Here is a 24,669-nt window from a genome sequence, read left to right on the forward strand (position 1 = left end):
TAACACAAAATCCATGCTCTGTTAAACACAACCTAAGGAAACCCAGCGTCTTTTAAGTTAAGCAGCTTTGGAAAATGTCTGAAAAGTGAACTTCTGGTTTGTTTTTTGGAAGTTGGAGGGCAATGGCAGGAGGTAGGGGATTCTCTATGGATTTATGAAGCTTCTACGTGGAAAACAAAACAAAAGTCCTTTCAAGCCACAAATGGCTCGTTAAGTAGGAGATTAAGGAGATATTACTTTGACATTTGTTTGAATAAGGAGTTTTTGCTTCAGAGGGAAGATCAGTGGTGGCACAAACAGAAGCCAGATAATAGCTATTAAAATATTATCATTTGTTGTCTTACTTCATTTGATAACATCTTTTGCAGTACTAAAGACCACATGTAAAAACACTGTAAATCTTTTCTCATGAACATAACAATGAATTTGATCATTCTAGCAGATAATCTCGGCAGTTTTTTATCCAACTTAACTATTACATAATCAAGAATCCACACTCCTTTGGATTAACAGAACGACTAAATAGGTGCAAAAGAAAACTGTATTAACCGTACAATCAACCTTAGCATTTCAATGATAATTTATTTATGCAAACTAAAATAAGTTGGGTTTGGCCACTGCATCTTTTTCCAGAAAACATGAAAATACAAATTTCCTTGGTTAAACTGTGTTCTTACTCGCAAACACCAGCCAGGCCAATACCTGGGCCCACTGAGTGCCCGTGTTACAGCTCATCGGTCTCCAAAACAGAAGCTAACGTTGGTCGGCTATATCAGGATATTGTTTATTGTTAAATGATGCTAATCTCTACATTCTCGCTACATCTCCTGATCTAGATATTCATCTCTAGATATTCATGCACCCATGTGCTATTGACCAATTTACTCTAGATGCTCCAGCCCCGATTCAGCCCTGGTGAAAAAGGCAAACACTCCCTTTGTAGTAAGCGATATGTATTTGCCAGCCTATACCAGGGCTGAAACAACTTGCGTTTATCAGACAGATTTCATGCAGCCTTCAACATCCTACTTAAAAAGAATTGAGAGGGGTTCAGAAACGAGCAAAGTGCTCTAACATCTTTACAATTTTCAGGAAACAGCAACAGGAATAACCAACAGCAAATATTCCTTGCTTAGGATTCATGCAGGTGTTAACAGATATCTTCACAAGCAAAACATGGGCAAGTGGCTAAATTATTTTAAAATGAGAAATGGCAGAAAAAGCTACAATTTAATATCAAATAGCACCTTTCAAAAGTTTCACCACAGCATTCCTTGGGACCCAGCTATAAAGCACAGCATAAGTGCAAAACCTGACTACAGCTCCCGGAGCACTTACATGCAGTCGGTGCTTGGCACAGGAATGTAATTCCCATAGACATGGCTGCGGATGGCAAGGCACATAGCCTCATTGCGATCCGAAGGCAAGATCGTCCCCGACCTCGTGAGGAGGCCCAGGTTGTGATAAAATGTATTGCGTTGCTCTGTCCCGTCTTCGAGGAAGAAACAGTGCCCCAGGGTGTCATAGCCAATGGTGTCTTTTACCTGGAAAAAAGTATAGAGGCCATAGATTGCAATGCTAACAGCAGTAGGAACTATAACTGACGAGCTTTGCTTATCAATAAATTCCTGAAACGCTCACGGAGTGGTTTTGCCACCCCTCTGCACAGCGAGCAGTGCCTCCGTAGGCATCCGTCCTGGAACTAACTTGAACTACATGCAGTTTGCATAACTGTGGACTGATCTTCTCATACAGTGAAACTGCTATTAACGTTGCTCTGAGGAAGATCACATGCGTAATTAAAGGAAAATTGCAAAATCCTGGATTTAAAACTGCCCTCAGCTCTAAGAGAGATTATTTGATTCAGTGTCGTGGAGTAAATATCTGCGTAAAGAAAAGTGTGTCTCGCATGATAAACCAACAAGTTAGGATGGTTAATCCACAAATTTTCATGACTGCAACACTTCCCAAATAAAATAAGAAATTCTTTAAAATTCACCATGTGAAGTAATTTATATTAACAAGTTTTCAGTTCTTTCTCCTCCATTCTCAGAAGGTGCAGGGCCACTTCATTCCTGTAATGATCAGCTTGGGCAGAGATGGTATTTTACTGTTCCAGTCTATTTAATATTAACTGACATGCACAGGGATATTGCATTAAACCCTAATTTGACCAACAGGACTTAGCACAAGCCTCCTTTGATGTACAGTCTTATGAAGATAAATTCAGAAATCCTTCTTTTAAATGTAAATACTAAATCAGGCGAGTTAAAATACCAGCTATTTGTTACTAAATCTTACTGAAAACTCAACTTTGTACTCAAATGATCCCTGTCAGCATATTTATTCACTCTTCAGGCATACAAAATTCCTGTTGACGTCAGAGTTATATCTGTGTAAGACTGCAAGATTAACTAATATTAACCTACTTGGTTATTTCTGTATACAGAGGGATACTTGAACTAAATCCATTTCAGATTCATATCCTGTGATTTCCCCTTAATGGGCTGCAACTGTACATAACATCTGGAGTCACAGAGAGTATAGTCCCCATAGGTATATCTCTCCTGGATTTCATTGTTTTCCTGGCAATCACCCCTCAAACTTGTCATCTGCTGCTCTTCTTTCTGCCTCAATGAGGTGTTCAAGAGACAGTTAAAAATAAGGCACAACACAACCAGGTACCCAACTCCTAACTGATACAGTTTTGGAAATCCGCCGAGATCCTGTGCACAGGTACGGTAGCTCGGAGTGAGCTACGAGGAGGGTAACAGAGAACCTACATGCAGCGACACTGAACTTGTCCCTACCAGCTGAGTCTTGGAAATACAGACGGGAAATGGATTTAGACAAAAATGCAAGTGTCCTTGCCAGCCTGCTAAGAACTGTAAGCCTGGCTACTTCTGCTCTTCCAAATGATGGGCAGAAGCTGCGCTAAGGAGGCCAGGGAAGACTATTTTTGGAAAGAAACTGTAACAGCAAATTGCCCATTGTTTTGTACAGCATTTCAATTGTAGAGTTTCATTCTTCGGAATTTAGCTGAAGTTTGGCTCATCTGTGCTTCAGACAGCTGCGTTAAAAACCAGCCTTGTATCCGAAACCAGAGTTTAGCTTTAATTGAGATGATTTGTCACAGCTTCAGAAACACGTGGCAGTCCTGAAAACTTACATACATGATAGTATATTGATCACTCTCCTAACCAGAAATAATGTAATTTAAGAATCATTTACATTTGCACTGAAAGATAAGGACCCATGCCAATAGATCAAAACCCCAATAATTGATCAATTCTGGCATATCACAGATAGAAACTAAAAGCCTGGAAATGAGAGCCCACCTGCGGCTCTGTGACCGTAGCATATTACTGTATGTGTCAGCACAAAACACCGTCCACAACGCAGGCTACAGCCCCGCTGGTGTGTCCAACACCAGATGATTAAGATGCCTCTAAACACTGAATTATATATAGTTCGGCAACACAATATAAGTGACCTTTATGCACAGACACACCAGACATGAAAGACTACAGTAGTCCGCGTACGCCTGACGTGTGCCAAGGCAGCAAAAGGCATGTCACAGCCTGCGTCCCAGCCACGGTGAGTAACCCAAGCCGTGTGCGCCGCGGCTGCCAGCTTGCAAAGCGGCACAAGCCTGGCACACGAGAGCAGCAGATGGGAGAAGGGCGTTGCAGACAGCACTGCGCGGCCAGTACGCAGCAGCACAAATCACAGCACTCTGGCAACGTACTTCTACAATTACATCCACTAAACCCTCCAAACAGGAGAGGGAATAACCACCTATCTGATTTATTCTGCCTCAAGGGCTGAAGTTTCATAAACTGATGCTAAAACAGGTACCCATTTAATGTTACCTAACTGCCTTGCTCTGATATACATGCTCTTCTCTGGAAATGCAAATTATTTTAACTTATTTTAAAGCAAGGCTTTTTATTACATTTTAATTACTCTTTATCTTAATGACTGTATTGAAACCACACAATTCTTCCACAGAATCACATATTTAACCTTTGCTATAAAATCTATTCACCGATTCATGGACTCAAAGCCCTCAGCAGTCAGATGCAGGGGGGCTGGATCTCACACTTGGATTCTTGATTTCACAACTATTGCATCCCACGCATCCAGATAAACCCTTGACAACCTCATTTCTGATAAAGAGCAAAAGCATACACCATACTTCTCAGGACCAGTATTAACATAAGCTTTAATTTTTCATCCCAGGCAGGTTCCTTTAGTTCCAGAGGTTTAATACCAAAGAGAAGAGAAAGCAAGTTAAATCATAGCCACCCATACTGGGCAAGTCTCCTGCGACCTAAGGGCTCTGTACCCAAAAGCAGGCTCTACAGCCAGAGCAAATCACGTATACGAGAAGGCAATCAGTATTTTGAGTGATCTGGACAATGCAAATCCAGTTTAGGATACACGAAAAGTGCTCCCAGTTGTACAAGTCCGGCAACACATTTTCGTGAATACATCATTTCAGGGGGGACCCTTTCACACGAGGGTGCCACCCGCATACATCTATGTCATGTCTCACACAGCTTTATGTCCAGGGTTGAGAAAAAGTTGTCAGGAAAAACACAGGAGGTCATGGATAGTTCAGGGTGTGCCTCTGCCTGAGCACACATCAGGTGAATGAGGAAATGCCCACGGACACCAAAACGCCGTTCGGGGTCCTGCAGAGCACACAGCAACTGGACGTGTCAGGACTGGAGCAGGAATCTGTATTTTCCAGCTGGGACACGTATGGCTTTTTTGTGGGTGTTTTTTTTTTAAGTACCTCTCCACAATGCCCTTGTGAGCATCTAGGTCAAAGCCAAGTTCCTGAGGGCTTTTCTGGCACTGAAGCGGCTGTTTGGGTCTGTCCCTCTCATATTTCATTCTCTTTGTCATGTGAATATTTTTGGATATATTTCACGTTGCCCTGACTTGAACAACCCCTGTCTTTTTTATCATCTCCTTCACAAATTAAAGGTCCATTGCTTCAGTCAGGTCCAGTAAAAGTCCATTGCTTTAATTTTAAATGAAAGTTCCTATTATCACAAACTGTCCAGAATAACCATGGCAGAGATTTCACTATATCTAATCACACCATTAATAACATTAATTAGGAACCGGAAATTAATTTCAAAAAGCTGCACTACCAGAGCAACGGTCCTAACCTGAGTACCAGTCAAATGAATTTGACAAGTCAGGACATTTCTTGGGGAAAAAATGCCTTGTTTCTATATTCTGAATTCTCTTTATATCGCAAATGGCTCTTACTGTTTAGTAGAGCCTAAGCAAAGAAATTAACTTGGTACTAATAAAATATGTCTCCTACCAGAAGGCCATGAGTTCCATGTATGGCAACACACCTAGAGAAGCAGTGGTGGATAGCCAGGTTATCAAGGTACGTTGGGCGTTCGTATCCTCCTTTCTCATCCACATCCTCAGCCAAGTGAAAATGCACAGGGTAACTGCCCAGGATTTGCTGCCCCATGTTTTTTAATTCCACTCCTGACATGTGAACAGAGCTAAAATTTCTTAGGATCTGTTGAGAAAAATGTAGATCCAAGTAAGGCATTACAATGTAAATACGCGCAAAAAAGAAAACACTTTTTTTTTTTCCTTATTAGGCAATATGTTTGCAGAGTAAAACAGGGCCTGATCCCAGAAGGAGGTGTCAGCTCCCTGCTCTGACTCACGGCAGCCCAGCACCTGCAGAGCAGCGTGCCAGCGGCTGCACACCTACGGGCGCGGGGCTGCCAAGGAACAGCTGCCAAACACCGTCTGCAGTATTTAGCAATAGCAGTGGGTGACACGGCTCCCGACAAGGCACCCCTGCCAGCTCTGTTTGCCAGCTTTTTGCCTCCAGAGGGGACAAAGCACCACAGGGCGAGACCCAGCACTTCCCTGAGCCATGAATGGAGCAGGTTTGCTCTGCAGGAAGCACAATTTCTTCAGTGACATCTCGTGAACTATGTAACGTCACACTGACCCTACTGACAGCGATGCCGCTAAAGAAGCCCCTCTAGCCCAGAGAAAGGTATGCTTTTGCATACGCGGTGAAAAAAATGACACAGCCTTGTTGCAAGTCTAGTTTTGCAAGAGGCCAACAAACTTTTTCCTTCTTCATAAACAAGTATTTTCTTTCCCCCAGATACAATGGTAGTTTCATGCATTATATTGCTCGTTTACAAACCAGGAAAGGAACGATCTGAGACCACCTACAGGCATATGCATTAAAAATTACTCACTTTAATATGTCCTCCAAATGTGTCAAAGGAGAAAAACTGACATTGATTTTGTCCATAACAGGAGTCTTCCATTTCTCCTTGAATAAGTATATTTCTAGTCAGAAGACCAACCTCTGCCCTCATATCGACGCCATCAATGACTTCTCCAATGTGAAGATAAAGTGGGCTGCCTGTGAAAATCAGAAACCTTTTTATTCAGGGTGAGCACAGCGTCTTTCTTTACTATCGCATTGTTCTAAGCAAGTGCACGGGTTTCATTTAAGCAATCACCAAGTTTGGGGATGTGCCCCATTGTTAGTATTTGATCCCAGAGGAAATTAGCACTTCCCCTGACTTCTACAAGGGGACCGCTGCCCCTGGTCAAACGTTAAAGTTCCAGTATCAGGGCCGTCAGCTTTCATATGACAAGTGCCCAGGTGTTTATGGAACAAAAACTAGCTGAAAAGACAAGTAAATGTAAACGTAGAAGGTTAAAGACAAGGCAATGTAAATATTTACCACAAATAAGTAGCTTGCTAAAAATATTTCATACCATCAATTTTCACTTGGTTACTTTTACATTCAGGGCAAGGAAGGAGATTAAACTCTTCAGCCTGATGCATAGAATAATCTGTACTGGCAACGACGATCCGGTCGCCAGGTAACCAACTTGTAACCTCATCCACCAAATGAAGAATTATTCCTTTGGACACTTCCACTTTAAATCCATTATGAGGCACCCCTGAAGAATGAAGCAATCCATTATTTTCACAGTTGCACATGACAGAATCGTGCAATTAGCCAAAGAGTGTACCAATTTAATTTTTATCTAGATAACTCTGCGTGCGATAGAGGTGCTCTAGCCATTAAATATGTCAGTGTCATCTCTTTGGCGGCAGCTATAACGTTACCTTGTGAGAGTACTGCTGTTAGTTTGGTCGCCGCGCACGTGAGCAAAAGTCTACGGTATTATTATCATTGCACTGTTCAGATTCGCAGCAGGCAGAAAGCAAGCAGAGCAAAGCAACAAGCAATTGTCAGGGAAGACTAAACCTTTTATCCATCCACTGAAAGCGGTAACAGTAAAGCGGGTGCCATCGTAGGTGAGGAAATCTCTCTGGGCTACGGCTAACCCCGTTGTTCCATTCCCGTGGTACTCCCGCTTGTCTTCTGCTGTGGAAAGCTGATCCCCTCCGAGGATCCCCACCAGCGCCCAGGGCTGCCTGAAGCAGACCGGGAAGGAGCAACGCGAGAGACATCCCGAACCCCGCGCCCCCCCGAGAGCTTGGGCAGGAGGGGAGGGTGCAGCGCGGCATGCCCCCCCCCCTCCCCCGGGCATGGGGTGCCCGCGGGGCCCGGCCGAGCCCCTCCGTCGGGGCGAGCCCCAGGCGGGCGCGGCGGCGCGGCGGCCCCGGCGCGGAGCTGTCCATGGTGGCGCCGCGGGCCCGTGCCCCCCCCTCCGCGCCCGCCTCCCCCCCCGCGCCCGCCGCCCGCCTCACCTGTAGCCCAGGCGGGCGATGTACCTGCTGCCGAGGCGGTCCCGCAGCAGCAGCCGCGTCTCCAGCGTGAGGCTGCGGGCGGCCGAGTCCCCCACGGCGGCCGCCACCAGGCTGCCGGGGGCCTGGAGGGCCAGGAAGGCGCGCAGCCGCCGGCACTCGCCGGGCTGCAGGTGGGTGTCGAAGCGCCCCGCCGCCAGCACCCGCGCCGTGCCGGCGTCCAGGATGCGGAGGTTGAGCCCGCGGCTGCCCCACCGCTTCTCGGAGGAGTAGGGGCCGTGGCGGAGCCCGCCGGGGTGCAGGGTTTTGTCCAGGAGGGTCCAGGAGCGGGCCCGCCGGCCGTGCAGCTCCAGGACGCCGCCGCGACCCACGCCCACGAACTTCTGGCCGAAGCCCTCCACGGCCGCCCCCTCGGCGGCTCGTCCGTACAGCGAGATGGTGGCCCGCGAGCCGTAGGGGCAGCGCTCCGAGCCGATGTGCAGCTCCCCGCCGTCGTGGATGAGGATGTAGCGGGCCCGCAGGGTGATGGGCGGCCCGTGGGGGCGGTCGGCGAACACCAGCCTCCCTGGCGGGCGAGGGGAGAGGAGCGGGGTTGGGGGCGCGCACCCCCGGGGGCGGGGGGTGCCACCCGCCAGCAGGCACCGCCGGGCCGCCCCCCGCAGCGCCCGGGCTCCGGGAGCAGCCGGCGGCCCCGAGGGCGCGGGCGGCCCCGCTTACCTCCGTCGCGGATGACGAGGGAGTGGAAGGCGGCGGAGCTCTCGAGGCGCAGAGCCGCCCCCCGGCCCACCACGGCGGCGCGGCGGGTGTCGGAGCCGGGTCGCCACGGGGCGAGGTGCGGGGCGGCCTCCGGGCAGGGCCCTGCAAGAGACGGGCGGCGGCGGCAGCAGCGGCGGCGGGGCGCGGAGGGGAGGGCGCGGAGGGGCGCGGTACCGACCTGATGCGCTGCCGCCGCTCGCTGCTCCCCGACGCGTCCCGCGGCGGCGCCGGGACCGGCACCGGCGCCGGCTCCGGCGCGAAGGGCAGGAGGAGCCGCGGCTCCCCGGGGCTCCCCGCGGGCGGCGCGTCCCGGGCGCCCCCGCAGCCGCGGAGCCGCAACACGTGCGCCGCGCCGGCTCCTTCGCCGCGGCTTTGCACGGAACCGGCGCGAAGGCACATTTTGCTTTTGATGTGTTTTGGGTTTTTTTTTTTCCCCCTTTTTTCCTCCGTCCACTTAACGTAGCAAGACCAAAACCAGAAATCCCCCCCTCCCCGGCTCCACACAACCCCGGACACGGCGAGGCAACCACAACAGCAGCACGAACAGAGAGCCGGCGAATAGAAAACCCCAGCGGCAGATAGACGAGAAGCACGGGCGGGTTTCAAACTTCGGCTGCAAAGAGCCGCTTACCTATCCCCGGCAGCGCCGAGCCGCAAACTTTGGACGCCGCCTCTCGGGAGCCCCCGACCCGGGCTGCGGGGCACCCCGGCTGCAGGCGGCAGGGGCAGGGGCAGGCAGGCGCAGGCTGCTCCCGCTCCTCCGCTCCGGCTGCCTCCCCTCCGCCTCCCTATTTATATCCATCTTCCAACCGCTGGCGGTGCCCGCACTGTTTACAGCACGGAGCTGCTGGCTCCTCCCCGCCGGGGACGATCCCTTCCAGCCGGGATGTATATCTGCGACCTGCGCCCAGATGCTGGGGGCCGGGGGGAGCCCCGCTGCCCGCAGGCAAAGGTCTTCCCCGGCTCCGAGTCCCTGCGGGCTGCGGGGTCCCCGCCGGACTCCCCGCGGACATGGGGAGAGGGGCGAGTCTCAGCCCGGGGAGGGCCCCGGGGGCTCTCTGCAGACCCGCAGGGCTCCCGGCTGGGCTCAAGAGCCCCGCGCGAAGTGTGCGGCTGGGGGGCCCAAGAAGGGCAGGGGGCTGAGGCACACCAGCCCCCGGTGCGGGCAGCGGGACTTGGCATGCCTTGGCCCTTCTTGGGAGGCAGCTGGCCCCTCCGGCACCTTCTTGCGGGGGTGTTTTGCCCTGTGCTGTCCTGCGTCTGGCAGACCTGCGGAGGACACTGTAACCTGGCGGCTGCAGAAATTCCCTTGACAGTGGGTGAGCAGAGAGGTATCTGCCACTTCACCTCCCACCACCTGATGAAATCAACCTGTAGTCAGAACCTGCGCTGGCAGAGAAGAAAAGCCTTAGAAGGTGCTCTGACAAGACACGGCCTCAGAGAAACCCGTGTGATTTTCCCCCCATGGCCTGGGACTGCATTCCTGGCTTTTGCCGGTTCCTGCCTGGACTCCAGTCTCAGTGGACACGGCCCTGCCTGAAGAAGGACCATCACACACTGGTTTGTTTTCCATGAACCAGAATATCACATTTTTATGGGCTCTAAAATACCGCATAACTGAGCTTCCAGGTGCCACCCAAAGACAGATAACTGCTTACTGCGGCCACTGCCTTCTACCTCCCAGAGCCTACACATAATTCCTCATCTCTGCTCCAGAGCCCAACATCCAGAGAGGACAAGCCAGAAGCGGGCAGGCAACAGTGCTCCCACCCAGGACCAAAGCCAAAGAGGTGCAAACCATGGGCGCTGCCGATCTCAGAGACATTTGTGTGCCATCATCTGGCCAAACTGTTCCAATCTGTCACCTCTGAAATTTATTCTGGTGCAGGATTTCTTCTGACGGAGGGCACAAAGAGGCTATAGTTATGTTAATAAGGAGCAAACGCTGTCAGACAAAATATGGGAACAGACTGGAAGCAGGGGGGTGGGCGAGGGGCACGGCCATGCCCCACGCTCCAGACAACAGCTCTGAAGCAGGAACAACACTCACTTGTGCTAAACAAAACCCATCCGCTCTCTTACACCCTGTCCTGGGACTCAGAGTATTGCTGAAGCCGAAGATAAGCATCCAGCCCAGAGAAAGAAATCCAGATAAGACTCCCTCATTTCAGTACTCCATAAATACAGGGAAACGTTAGAGCCGCCACCTTTGCTACCGGCTGTTCATCTATCATTTAGTGCTGGCACTTCTATTCCTGTCTCAAATAGCTTTTGTCATTTTCCTTCCAAAAAAGCGGCATTAGTCAGCGTTGTGCCTCCTTATCTGCATATGACATATATGAATGCAGGTCATGGGAAAGCAGAGCTCTTATCAGAGGTATGGTAGGCTGTACTCAAATTTTTGGAGAAAGATTTATCTACCGGCAGAAGTTTCAGGCAAGACAAGACAAATAGGAGTATTTTGTCTTAAAACACACTAAATTCTCTGAATTCAATGGTTCTAGAAGTGCCAAATTTGAGGTAGAAGAGGCCTTGAACCTTCATTTTACACCTGCAGGGCCCTAGAAAGCTCACACATCTTTATTTAAAATATTTACTCCATTCAAAAGATTTCATGGACTTGCAATCTAAATAAAAGGCAACAATGATTAATCGAGCATAATAATAGTGGAGTGAAAAGCAACGCAGGCTTTGGTTAGCGCTAAACCTGGTGCGGGCCTTATGGAATGATCAGCAAAGCCGAAGTCACTCTGGTTTACACGGGACTTTTTCTGAACAAGAACACAACATTTTTAAGCTGCGAGCACTGTTTAAATCCTTCGAACCCTTCCTTCTGTAGCCTCAAAATCCACATAAATACACTGCTCTGATTCTTTTTCTGAAAGAACTGCTTTCAGGTGAATGATTTTGGTACCCTTTTCCCCTGTGTTAAGTTTTCACTGGTCTGAGGAGGACAATTTCAGAGCAAGTGAGACTGGACACATCATCCTGGTTTTCTAAGGATTCCCATCTCATTTTAAGGAAAACACAGAAGCGCCCGTTGCTGTCTGCAGTTTGGTGTCGGGAGCTAAGCCGTTTTCCTTGCACTCCTTTGCAGGTTTCATTTTTCGAGATGATTTTTGTTTTGCAGCAGCACCGGTGTGAAGCTTACACCGGAGCGCTCGGTTACAGAACGCATCCGCAGCGCAAGAATGTTCCCAAACATCCTCACACCTGCAAGGGGGAAATCATGACTAACGCTCATTGCCTCAAACACACGGCTGGTGTAACTCCTGCTTGCGAAAAAAACCCCAAACGCTCCTTCGAGTGTTATTGTTGGTTATAAACTCAAGTTTAACTTTCTAACAAACAAACCCGGGTCATTTTCTGTAATGGGCTACCAGGTAGGAGGCAACCCTGACCGCCTCGTGCCTTGGCGCGTCGCAGTGACCGTAATGCTTTGCCTAGGGACACGACCGTAACATTCCTAACAAGTACCGATGACTGGCGGGTGAGGTTTCGTTTTAGGGCCACGGCAGAACGCCAAGGTGCTCTAGAGGAGCCAGGGGTGGGCGAACTGGCGCCCAGAGCGCGGCCGCCTCTTCCCAGAGATACAGCCCTCGCGCACGAATGCAGAGAGGAGGGCTCCTCCTCTGCGAGTGATTTTCCCGGGCACACTCCCTCGCTGGACGGCATCCTGTTTCCTTCTCCCTGCTTAGAGGAAGGAAGGAAGGAGCAGCCGCGTCGGCATCCCCTGAGCAACACCCCGTTCCCACGGAGCGGGGGACTGGAGGCACCGCGGGACAACTCCGGCCGCGCGGGGCCCGGGGCTCCCGCGGCAGGGCCAGCGCCAGCTCACACCGGGCTGCCCCCAGACCTCCCTGCCCGGAGCCCCCCCCGCGCCTGCGGGCACCGCTCCGCCGCCTGCCCGCGGGGGGGAACGGGCAGGGACCGGCGGGCAGGGACCGGCGGGCGGCCCTGCCCCTGCGGCGCGGGGGACGGCCGGATGGCGGCGCCCTTGCACAGCCGCCGCCCGCCCCGCGCCGGGCAAGGCTGCGGGAGCAGCCTGGGAGCGGGGGACGCGGGCCGTTAGCTCCTGCGTTATACCACTTAACAAATGAGATTTTTTGATTGTTATTATTTTTTGCTCCCCTTCCCAGCCGCAGATCCTAGAATTCTCCACTTTTTTTTTTTTTTTTTAAATTCATTTTACATTTTCGAGATGGCGTAGCTCTGTTCCCCCAGGCACCCCCCAGCCCGGAGCAGGGGAGGGGAGCACGGCGGGCTCCGGCGGGAGCTGGCAGCGCTGGCACGGCCCGGCCCGGCCCGGCCCGGCCCGCGGGGAGCGTGAGCAGCACACGGCCAAGGCGCGCGTTAGAGCTGCGCTCGGGCCGCCGTGGGCCCGGCAGCCCCGGCACCGCCTTACCACAGCGCGGCTTTTAGCGCCTGCACTGACTCCCGCAGACTCTCCGTATAACGGCCCATCGCCCCGCACGCCCTACCAGCCTCCGTCTAGCGCCTCCTCTTCTGCAGACAGCGACTGCTTCCTACCCGCCTCATCGCGGACCTCCTGCTTGGGGCTGAGCACTCTGAGCCCTGGCTCTAGCTCAGCCTGAAGGCTGAGTGCGGCTCCTGGCACGACACAGGACCCCCGCGTACCCCGTTGCACCCAGTGATGTCCACCCCTCGCCCTGGAAGCACGGAGCCTGGCCCCACAGATCTGCTCAGCCAGCACCAGAAAGCATTTGAGATACCAAACCCACATCCCCTCCTTATATACCTACCACTTTGTTCCACTCTGGGCTTTAACGGCGTTTTCCTTGGTTTAAGCATTTGCTTCTTGAGCAGAGAGAAGGCCTTGGACTGCTGAGCTTCAGACAACACTCCCATAGTCCCGAGGAGCTGAAGCACCCTGCGTAGCAAGAACGGCTTCGCCTTGTGCTGGGCCACCTTGAGAGGACTGACAGGAATTTTGGGCAGGTTGACTTCTCGATCACAGTTATAAAACCGAAAGAGATTCCAGGCCAAGCTAGGTCCAAAGGTATCCATTAAAATATATCTGGAAAGTTTAAGGAGCATGTCACAGGACAACTGCTTTTCTTGTGGTTTCTGGCCCAGGTTCTGACTTAGCAAACTTCTCCTTCCCTGGTGACTCAGGAGAGAGCGGCTCCCGAACAGGCTGGAGGGTTTGTACGAGCCCACGGTCCCGGGAGGGGTTTTCTTACTGTGCAACAGTCCTTCAGAATCCATATCCCACAAAGAACTGTTGGGATTCAGGCTATGTTCTGAAATAATCGTAAATACAGTAAAACCTACTAAACATAAACAGTGAAAAATCCCGGTGGATTTGTTTCTTTAAAATGTATATATCTCTCTCTATACATTTATCAATGTTCTGCTGTAGCCCTGGATACAGTGCAGACTGCTACACTCCTTTGACAAACTTACTGAACGTTTCGACAGGCCAAATCAATAGATTTACAATAGATAGGTTTTTAGGTACTAGAATATAATAACAATTATTTGTAATTTTTTACTTAAACTAATGTTTTCTGTAATGCTCAGGAAAACTATCTTTGTTATACGTACATATACTCCAGAGCACAGATTCCTATAAAAAATGCCAATCACCAAAAGAGTATGTACTATTCTGTATACATTTTCTGAAAACATTAAGAAAAATAATTATTCCTGTTAAAGACTATAAAAGCCTTCTTCATACATGACTAAAAAAGGAAACTTTTACACTCCTGCTGGGCTGTTTGCAGCTTGGGTCCAGCCCCAGGGCCCAGCACAGCCTCTAGGTTTCCCGTAGATATAGGTTGGGTTTAAATGAAAGGCTCAGTTTTGCTTTCCGGGTGATCTCTCTGGTCTCCGCCTGCTGATTAAAGCCATTAGCCTGGTGTACCAGGGTTAAGCTGTGGCTGCTCAAAGGCCATGGTAGCTTCATCCTGTGGACAAGAAGATACCAGTACGGGAAAATCTGGACTCTCTAGAGCTTATATTTGTTTCTAAGGCAGTACCCCTGCCCAGCTCTCTTTCGTTCAGGCTGAGCCTTGAAGGTTCAATTTACACCCTGAGAATTGATCAATAAAACAATTAAATGCAACGTAAGCAGGCTGGGACTTCACGGTAAGTAGGGCTGCAAACACACAAGAAAGCTCGAATAATTAAAAGGGACAATGAACCCAAAACTTAATTGCATCTTGCCAAAAGTGTTTGAAATAGTTAATGTTTTAACATAACGGCACGCTGCTAAAGGCTGGAGGTCACGCCCTGGGAGCCCTGGAATGTGCCTGCAGCCTTCCCTTTCATTTCTAAGGAGAAGACAAGATTCTTAAGAATGTTCTTCTATTTCCTAGAGGTGGATCCCAGTCCAGCATGTTTGAGAAGCTTCAAGTATTTTTTTTTATTTGATTTCAAGATTAAGGCTATCGGCTTCAAGTAATCGTGACTTAGGGTCCAGGGGATTGCTTGCATGTTGTAATTGTACTAGTTAAGTATTCTACTATTATGTTGGAATTTTACGTATCAAAATGCACATTTTTGGCTGTAATTCATCCCTGAAATATAACCCTCTATTACTCAGAAACTGCACAATATGACTGCTAGGACTAGACGGCAGCGGATAACTCAGGAATATGTCATAATGAAAGCAGCGTTTTGCATCTTTACTGCGTCTTTCATTCAGAGCAATCAATAGCCATTGCAAGATCTCTATTCATAAGACCCCCGAGAGATCAACGAGCTCTTCCACTAGTTTACTGATGGGCTGACGTGGAGGGGAGCAAACCGCTTGTGCGAGATCCCCGGGAGGAACAAGGAGAGGGGAAGGAGGACCCAGCTCCAGGAGGACCCCAGGAATATGGGGTCTGTATTACCCCCTCCTCCTGTGCAGATGTGTTGGGGGGCAGATGGTCCATGGAGGGGAGGGCTGCGTGCACCGCTGCCATCCGACTGGCGCCGGTCGGAGCCCAAGGGAAAGGGCTTTGGGGCAGACCCAAAGCGTCCCTAAGTGCACCTAATGGCACCGCTGCAGCAGAGTGACTTGAAATGTAAGCAATGCTAAATCTTTAAGCAGGTCTGCAAGCTTTCTAGAATAAACTGCTGCGTAAAACATTATTTAGAATGAACAAAACTTTGGATCAATGTCTAGTCTTCAAAGGCAGCCCTTAGGCTAAAAAAGGCCTGAGGAACTAAAGGAGAAGATAAATTAAGGGCCCATTGCATGCAGTTGCCTCCAAAGCCACAGTCAAATCATGCGTCTATCTGTGTTGAACTCCAACTGGAAACGAGAGGCGCGTTTCCCTTCCGTTTTCGCTTCGGATAAAAGTCAGGGTTCGCCCTAGCAGCCACACGCCCCCTCTCCCGGGACAGCTACAGCCTGGGCAGCCCTCGCCGGCGGCCCGCGGCCTCGCCGGAGCCGTGTCAGCCCGTGCAGGGCCGCGCACAGCGGCGGCCGAGGCTGCGGAGGGCGGACCGCTCCCGGCCCGCGGGACGCGCCGAGGGGCTCGGCCCCGGGGGCTGCAGCACCGCCTTCCCCGCTCCTCCCGCCCGCCAGCACTGCCCACCCCGCCGCCGGGCACTCGCGGGGGCCGGTCACCGTGTCGCTGCTGACTGTTGACGCTCGTCGCCTGCGCCCCGGGCCGGGCGCCCACCACCAGCAGCGGCAGCAGCAGCGGGAGCAGCGGCGGCAGCAGCCGGGCGGCGGCGGGGCTCCTCGGGGGTCGCGGGGCGCCCCGCGGCCGGCCCCGCCCGGGGCGGGCACCTGCAACACAGACACAGGGGTTGGCCCCGCGGAGCCCCCCCGAGCCCCCCCCCCCCCCGCCGCCTCCCCGCTTGCGGCGGCTCCTTACCCGGCTGCGCCCGGCGGAGCGGCATCGCTGGCGGCGCTCCCTCGGCTGCCGGCCCGGCCGTGCCCCGGCGGAGCGCAGCCCGGCCCCGCTGCAAGCCGCGCTGCCCCTCGGCGCGGAGCCCAGGGGGGTGGGAGGCTGCCCGGGCTGCGGCAGGAGGGGTTTCCCCCCACCTGGACACAAGGGCTGGTTATGCTGAGAGCTGCCGCCGGCCGGCACTTACCAGCGCTGCCCCGTGGCACAGCGGGGAGCAGAGGTGCTCCGGCCTCTGCCGAATGGAAAAAACTTCGGCCACGTCCCAGGCGGAGCAGAAGAGCGAGCACGCCTTTGGGCTCAGCAGCCCGCAGGTAAAGCTACAAGCAGAGGGGACAGAGTGGCCCCCACCAGAACTTGCCTGCTCCCCGGCAGACCCACAGGGACCCAGAGTTTTACTTCAGAAAGCGAAGTGGTGTCTGCTCACAGCCCACCCCACCGCTGGGTCGTACGGAAATCCAGAACAAAGCATCTTTACCTTTACAGGAACCAGAAGACAAGTTACAGTTAACGTGCTGAAGGTATAGGGGTACTCTTGGGTTTTCTTTTTTGATTGCTGGGGCGGTTTTTTGCTTGTTTGGGGTTTTTGTTTTGTTTTTTAAAGACAGCAGGCATGTTACTCTAACCCCTTCTGCAAAATTAATTTGGTTACTGCAGGAACCCAGCTTCAAACCCAGACTTTGCCAGAGGCAAAGTGTCAAAAGAGCAGTGCTCCCTCTCCTGCTGTAAGGACCAGCTTGTCCTTCTACTGTTGTAGCAAAGTTACAAGACCCAAATATTGCACAGGTGAAATACAACCTCCCACTTTGAAATCACAACTATCTGATCTAACAATTACTCAAGACTTTGAAAGCAATAAATGCTAAGCAGGTAGTTTCTGTGCTTGACCTCATTCCCAATAGCGGAGCGCCCACCATCAAAGAGCCACGCTACCCTTAACCAGTGCTGGGAGTACAAAACCACTGCGTTTGCAACACAAGAAATTTCAGAGCTGAAATGGCTGGTGAATTCCACAAACAAGGAGATAGAAACAAGTTAAATGGACTTAAACAAGATCATTCATGTACATTCATGAGAAGAGACCTAGGGAACAAAACATTTTCTAAATGAGAACACTCAAATGTTTACTGCTGAACAAATAAGCAGAGGAAGACAGTGCATTGGTTCTCTACTTCTACGTTTAGCATCATTTAGAAAAAGCAAATAGGATGCAGAGTTTATAAAAGATGGGTACACCACTAAGTGTAAATACAGGTTTGGGCATTTAGAAAGGTAAAGGGTCAGTGCCCAGAGCAGAGTTGCCGCAAGTTACAGGAATGACATGGAAGAACAAGGAAGAAAAATGCAGCAGAGGCAACACAGGTAACGAGTCTCCATGTGAATACAAGTTAAAAATTTAACAGTTCTATAAATTTAAAAAGCAAACTCCCTGGAAAATGCTACCTTTAAAGTTGTAACAATTATTTTCCTCTGGCTTTTCAAAGCACAAACATCGAAACAACTATTGACAGAAAAACAGATGTGCCACATCTTACCTTCCTGAAAAAAGCTGTACTTCACATACAGCTGTACTCTATGAATAAAGATGGTAAGTCACACAGGAAAAATGGGTAGAGCATCCAACATCAAGAAAAAATGTTAGCGATCATTTACACCCTTGGAAGACCCGTTGCATAATTTATCCAGGCACAGACAGCCATTTTTACAGTGACACCTTGGTAGCTCTTAATATATGCATAACAAGCTCTTGCAAAGGCCCACATTATACATATAAATGAGAGAACGGTTAGCAGTTTGCTAGAACAGACTATTTCTTAGCCCAATCCAAGTTTCTCTTTCAAAATTTCATCCCCTTTCCCATCATTTAAAAATTCTGTTCTAACCTTTTTTCTTTAAGCAAATGGGGACCTGAAATCCACTGCCTGATAAGCAGTTTCATGAGCTGGCCACAGGTGTTCCCAACTAATAATTCTAATGTTGACCAGCAGCAGTGTTCTGAAATGCCTGAAATAGTGACGCTTTGATACAAGTTTGTAATATAAAGCAGCTCACTACTACTATTTGTTTTATTTTGTGTAAACCATGTGTCAGAAAATAATAAAAACTTCAGAATTCATTTAAGAACTACTGGATGGGAATAGGGCTACAAGGGAAATTATTTAAGGGACCAAACAGGTAAATGAATTCCTGAATTAAAAGAGAGGGAAGAAGATCCATACCAGTGGATCACTGCTAGGTCATTAACATTTTAATTAACGGCACATTTGTGTTAGTTAAATGTAGATGAACTTCACAAAGCAAAACAGACAACACAGAAGCCAGAAGAACAGCGAGGCACCTCCAAGAATTAGTTAGGCAGGAATTTGGACAAATAAAAGACAGTACAAGTGGAAATTCATGTTCAGGCAGAAGACTGAACTCAGGCTGCATGTGCAGGCACCATGGGACATACGGGACAATGTTGGATTCAGATTTGGGGTTCCCATCAACAGATGAACACTGACAAAAAGCAAAGGAAATGCAAAGACGAGTCACAAAATGACTGCAGGAATTAGAAAAGTAGTAATTTTTAAAAAATCGTTTTCTAGGGGAAGCATTAAAAGTACCACCAGTTTGTTGAAGTGAAAGGGTAGCTACAAGGAGTCATGAGGAAAAGAAACAATGTAGGCTCAAGTTTCTAGAGAAACACAAAGTTCAATAGGGGTATCAAAAACCACTGCCTAATTAGGTAAAAATTCCCCAAGTCACTACATAGACAGGCTTACACTTTCAAACATTACCTTGAATACCTATACCACGGACATTGGCCTTGTTTCCATGGGGCTATCATCTCAGGAAGAACACATGCAGAAATGGAAGAAAATCCACTGTGGGTTTATGAAGGTGTAAAATAAAATAAAAACCAAAAAATGAGACATGTATTTGAACATTTATTTAAAATACAGGAGGGAAGCGGCAAGCTTGAGGTGATGACTAGGCAAAACCTGCCAATTTTGGCTGGAATAATCACCAAGGGAACAGCTGGGGGCCCTCCTGTTTGGCACACTGAAAACTCAAGCCTGGACAACACAGATGCTTAGATCTAAATTCTAGGGATCCAGATGATGTGGAGCAGGATGGGTGTCCTCATTTCCCCCCCACTGTAAGTGAAAATACCAGTTTTTCTCCTTTTCCACTAATAGGGCCAAGTCGATAATCAAAGACAACAGACACTCTTGCAGTGCTGAAAATTAACTGCAGGCTTGTAACAAGAACTCGCAACAACTACGTTCAAACATTTCTTCCAGGCAATGAATCATGATTTTTCATTACTTAAAACCAGCTGAACACCATTTAAAATAATCTTTTACATTTGATTTACATACCAAGCTTCATGGAAATGTGGCTTTGTACTTTAGGAGAGTTTTCCTTGAAAGGAAGGAATTAAATAATGAAATTCAAGTTACTCTATCAAGTAATCTGTACTTTACACTTTCATTGTGCATGAAAATTATGCGCCAAATAAGATCCAAAAATTCAGCAAGCTCTAATCCATGCATCCTTTATTCCATTACAATCACTGTGTTGCATTCTAGCAACAGGACACAAACTGCAATCAATCGCGATCAATTTATACAACAATCTGAGGCTTACAGTACATTTAAGGCCTTTAAATTTGGAAAAATTAGACCTATGCTAGTAGTGTAACAATTTTTAAGTGTCTTGCATTTCTGATGCATAATCTGTGCGATTCCAGTGTCAAAGAATCAAATTACTTCTAAACTAAAAAGATCAGCTTAATGAAAATTTAGTTACATAAATTCATCAAAACATAAATGTGTAAATTTTTTTTTTGTCCTGGAAACTTTATAAAACTTTAATAGCAAAATAATATAGGGATAAAAACATATTTTAACAAAATGTATTCAATCATATACAAACCAGAATTTTGCAGTTTATTGTAACTAGACTTAAATTAAAACTACCAATTAAGAATCTATGCACAATGTAAATTCAAATATGTACAGTACTTTTAAAAAGGTCTACAGGAATGCTTTACAGAAGGAAATGTCTGTTATGGCTATTATTCAGACCATCTGAATATTAAAATGAGTTTTCTAGTAGTAAATTTACACATTTATTTTTAAACAAAAGCAATTTTGTCCCTAGTTCCTTTAAGAATATTCCAGTTACATTTATACAGGTAATGGAGAGGTCGTTACAGAGTTTAGCCCCATATAGTAGTTTATTTTCAGGAAAAAGTATTTTTAAATAATTTACTCGGGAAGATCAGTAAGTTAACAAAAGAACACTAGGAGGGAGGAGGGGGAACTTCATCACAATAACTTTCCAGTTACAATACCACAGCTAGAAACTTTACAGAGAAAGTACTCCCTTAGATTGAACCCATGACTGATTTTTCAGAACAAGCTGTAGCTCGTAACAGTTGTGTTCTTCACGCTGAGAACACTGGAAAAAGAAGTCTTTGTAGGACAGAATTATAAACGATCTGAAGTGAGACAGAGGAAACTGATCTTCAATTAATACAGCGCTAGGTAAAAAGTGTCCCCATAAGCAGCTAGTATTCCCACTTCCTTCAGGGCAACAAAGCTAAAAATTGTTGGAATTACAGTAGTTGACCATATTTGTGTGCATTAGTAGAATAATTTCCAGATATAAAAGACAAATTTCATCAGATGTTTGATTAGAACACCCTAAAGACAGGGTATTTCTTCATAGTATAAAGCTATTACAGCTATCCAGTTAAAGCATGTGCAAAACCAGGTAATTTCTTCCGTTCACAGTAACTGAGGTAAAATCAGGCAGGCTTCTTCAGGAGTTGGGAAGTTCATGAGATATGAACTGTTTTAGTCTCTCTAAGTATTGTGCATAAAGCTCTATGTCATTATGCCCAGCCCCTTCCACCCAGAGGGGCTCTACCGCTCGTGGACATCGCTCGTACATGGCCAGGCCGTGGGAGAAATCGATTACCTCATCTTCGGTACCATGGATTACCAACACAGGAGAGGTTACTTTAGATATCTTGTCAATGCTGGGGGATGGAAAAGAAAAACATAGCTTAGTTTGGGGCTTTAACTTTCATACCATTAAAGAAAGCAATCTTAACTATCAATCCAGTCACCACCGCATGTTTTTAAATGGCTGCAAAACATTGCAATTGTGCCCGAGTGATATGGAACGAGGCTCACTCCCAAAACACACGTGTAAACAGGCGCCCGCACTGCCATCACCATCATCCCACCAGTTCTATCCACAGGAAGCTCAAATGGACAGCATGCAAATAAAGTTTGGCACAAAAAAGGCCAAAACAGTGAGCGTATCTATCACAAAAACCACTGAGAAGCAAGTAAGATTCCATGGGACATGCTGCCAGCGTGGACTCTTCACATTACACATTATCACCTTCCAATTTAACAGATTAGGAACTAATCAACTATGTTCCAGTTGTAAGACTTCATTAAAAAAAGAAGCCTCAGCTCACAAGGTTTGAACCTGTCTTTACACCCCCAAATTAGGCAGATTCAGCTAAAGAAAAACAATCTGTTCTTTGTACTGATTGTTTAAGTTCAAATGACGAAAGAGAAAAAACTGTGGGAGAAGTGTTACACAAGGATATTTAACTACAAACCAAAAGAAACTCACACAGGATTTTACTTCATGCAGCCAAGTTCTTCGCCAGCTTTGACTGCAAAATGGCCTTAAAGTAAACTTTTTTCCTTTTATTCCAGCCACACTTAGCAGACCAATATAGCTAGTGACTACCTCTCACAGGAAAACAGGTTCAGAGGAAAGGGAAGAGTGACAAAGGCACCTTCACACCTAAGAGTTCAGGCCAGAAAACCCCAATTATAAAGCATACTGGTAGCACATGAACTTCAAAGTGGTAAACAGCAGCTTTCTCTGACTATCTTCACGCAGGCACCAGCTTTTATTTCCAGACAGCCATTTCATGTTGATAGTTACCAATAATTCCAAATGAGTACATAGGCACAGAGTGGTAATGAACTCTCAGCTTCCTACCTGCTCCACTTACATCAACAAATGGAAGAATTGGCTCAGGACATTATGCAGAGTATGGGATGAAGCGAGTGGAAAAACGAGTATCAGCAATACTCAATTTGACAGAAGGACAAGTCTATTTCTTTACGCTATCTAATAAAAGGTGTTTGGATTTTCCTGCTCCCGAAGAACAATAAAGCATGCAATTTTGGTAAGACTAGAGAATATACAAAGTGATCAAGACTGCTTAAAATGATTAAAAAATACACATGCCAATATACACTGACTTAAAAACAGGTTTAAATAAGCTTTATGAAAATATAAAGTTAATTAAAAATTAAGATGTAGACTGAAGCACTAAACCTCACTCAAATCTCAGCATTTACTATCCTAGAGAACCGTCATTGGTATTCCAGTAAACAGCTGAGTGTAAACACATTTCTGCCTCTGTCTCAATACTTCTCCAAAAAAACAGGCTTCATGTCATTTAAAGAGGAAAAGTGTTATTCAAAATTAAAATGCAGTCTATTTCACTTTTCCTGTCTGTAACTTGAGTTGTGTGCAACCTATGCTGAATACAGAAAAATATCCCAAGAACTAAGACAGACATCAGAATAATGCAGATTTTTTCCATAATTTTCCTCCCTAAATTAATATCATAGCCAAATGTAAATATTGACATGCTATATGTAGCATGCTATATAAACTGAAGTCCTAAGCCCATGAAGGGTCTGTCCCTGAGTTCCACAATGTGACAGATATGTCAGCTACAAACAGCTACAGAGATGTTTATACGTAATTTTAGTGGCTAGATACTAAGTTCTTATTTATCGCTGGAAACCAGGAAACCCCTTTCACTTCAGTATTCAGATAATGAAACTATTTTTTCACATATATTCACAGACCATTAAGCTAGATAATATTTGTATTTTGCAGAAAATTGGAAAGCGTCCCATTGCCAACTCAGCGACTCATAAGGCAGTATTTAAACTGCACATTAGGCTTACTTAGTATTCTTAGCCATACCGCTCTGCAGCTAGAAAAGATCTACAGAGACCAAATTCTCATGGAGTCCCAACATAAAATGCACATAATAGCAATTCACTGAGGTGCACACAGAACTATTTTGTTTCCCACTGTGAAGACAGACAGTTGAGCTGTACACATTCATAAAAGTGCACTGCTGTTTATTTTCACTGCTTAGAGTACAAGTGAAGTCAGACTGACAGCAATGAACAGCTCAGTAGGGTAAGAACAAAATCCTCAAGTGATAAGGTACATCTGTTGTCACTGTTCTCCCCTCCCACTTTTTCTTTTTTAAACTGTTATTTGATTTGGCTGATATCAGCTAATCACTGTTACTTTTGTAATCAGAGCTATTTTTAAGGTTTTGTTTCTTCCACCTCTTGCAGAAGCATTTGTAAATATTGGATTTCAGGTTTGAGGATGACAAATGAGTTGGAGTATAAGTGCTTCAAACTCTGATGGCACCTTCAACCATTCAATTACTTATTAATTAATAACTTATCTGGAAGAATTCTAAATGTGGGGACTGGACATAGATACTGTGAGAACCACCGTTACTTGGTCACTATTACTTCTAGTTGTTTTGGCATACAGATTTACATCTATGACCTCTCCCACCTTCTAATTTTAATCTGTTGTAACCAAAATAAAACAAACATAACAAATGCTATGAATATCCCCTACCACACTTACTGCAAACATGACCTTCTGAAGCAAAGCCAAGCTTTGCACAAGACTTCAGTGAGTCTTTGCTTTGTCTTCTCCCTTCCACAGACCACTTAGCTTTTTATCTGTGCCTCCCCTCATCCCCCTCTGGTCTATATACACTACTAGAAAGAGACTGGCTTCCCCTCTCATAGTCCCCCATAATTTAAACTGGGTCAAATGAGAAGTTTTGAAAGATTCCTAGAACATCTGCTATTCCCAGGACCTCTACTATTCCCAAATATTTGGATACTCTAATTCAGGTCTGTTGCAATTACTTTTCAAATTAAACACTAGGCTATAAAGGCAACTGTTTTATCTTGAAACCAGTTGTATATAGCTTTCTGTACGTAAAATATTCTAGAGCTTATTAAAACAAGCTCAAAATCTTCCAAAAGAGGGACAGTAACTTACTTTATTTTGCTCACAGACATTAGGATCTTACATGATCTCCATCAGGGAGGAACAAATACAAGCCTTGGTATCTTTAGTGATTTTATATGGACAGCATACCAAAGATGCAGAAGTGTTTTTACTTACAAGGACCAATGGCAAAGAAACACTAAATGCATTCCCTTGAGT

At 47.3% G+C, this 24,669-nt stretch overlaps 2 protein-coding genes across 2 annotated transcripts in view; both read right to left on the reverse strand.

The window, feature by feature from the left end:
• The window catches only part of LOC104258004 (cell surface hyaluronidase-like), a 50,165-nt gene extending 41,275 nt beyond the window's left edge, over window positions 1-8,890 (reverse strand). Inside the window, exons 1-8 of the mRNA XM_059824128.1 lie at window positions 8,666-8,890; window positions 8,453-8,579; window positions 7,739-8,300; window positions 7,293-7,462; window positions 6,793-6,981; window positions 6,261-6,430; window positions 5,345-5,554; window positions 1,339-1,544 (exon numbers count right to left, since the gene is read on the reverse strand). Of these exons, the coding sequence (XP_059680111.1) occupies window positions 1,339-1,544; window positions 5,345-5,554; window positions 6,261-6,430; window positions 6,793-6,981; window positions 7,293-7,462; window positions 7,739-8,300; window positions 8,453-8,579; window positions 8,666-8,890 (1,859 nt within the window). The remainder of the gene's footprint in view (window positions 1-1,338; window positions 1,545-5,344; window positions 5,555-6,260; window positions 6,431-6,792; window positions 6,982-7,292; window positions 7,463-7,738; window positions 8,301-8,452; window positions 8,580-8,665) is intronic.
• Window positions 8,891-19,881: 10,991 nt separating this feature from the next.
• Window positions 19,882-24,669, reverse strand: part of ABHD17C (abhydrolase domain containing 17C, depalmitoylase) — a 29,981-nt gene continuing 25,193 nt past the window's right edge. The window contains exon 3 of the mRNA XM_009811861.2: window positions 19,882-21,388. Coding sequence (XP_009810163.2) covers window positions 21,169-21,388 — 220 coding nt within the window. The 3' untranslated portion in view covers window positions 19,882-21,168. The remainder of the gene's footprint in view (window positions 21,389-24,669) is intronic.

The sequence above is a fragment of the Gavia stellata genome, chromosome 13 (assembly GCF_030936135.1).
Source record: "Gavia stellata isolate bGavSte3 chromosome 13, bGavSte3.hap2, whole genome shotgun sequence".
Lineage (NCBI taxonomy): Eukaryota > Metazoa > Chordata > Aves > Gaviiformes > Gaviidae > Gavia > Gavia stellata.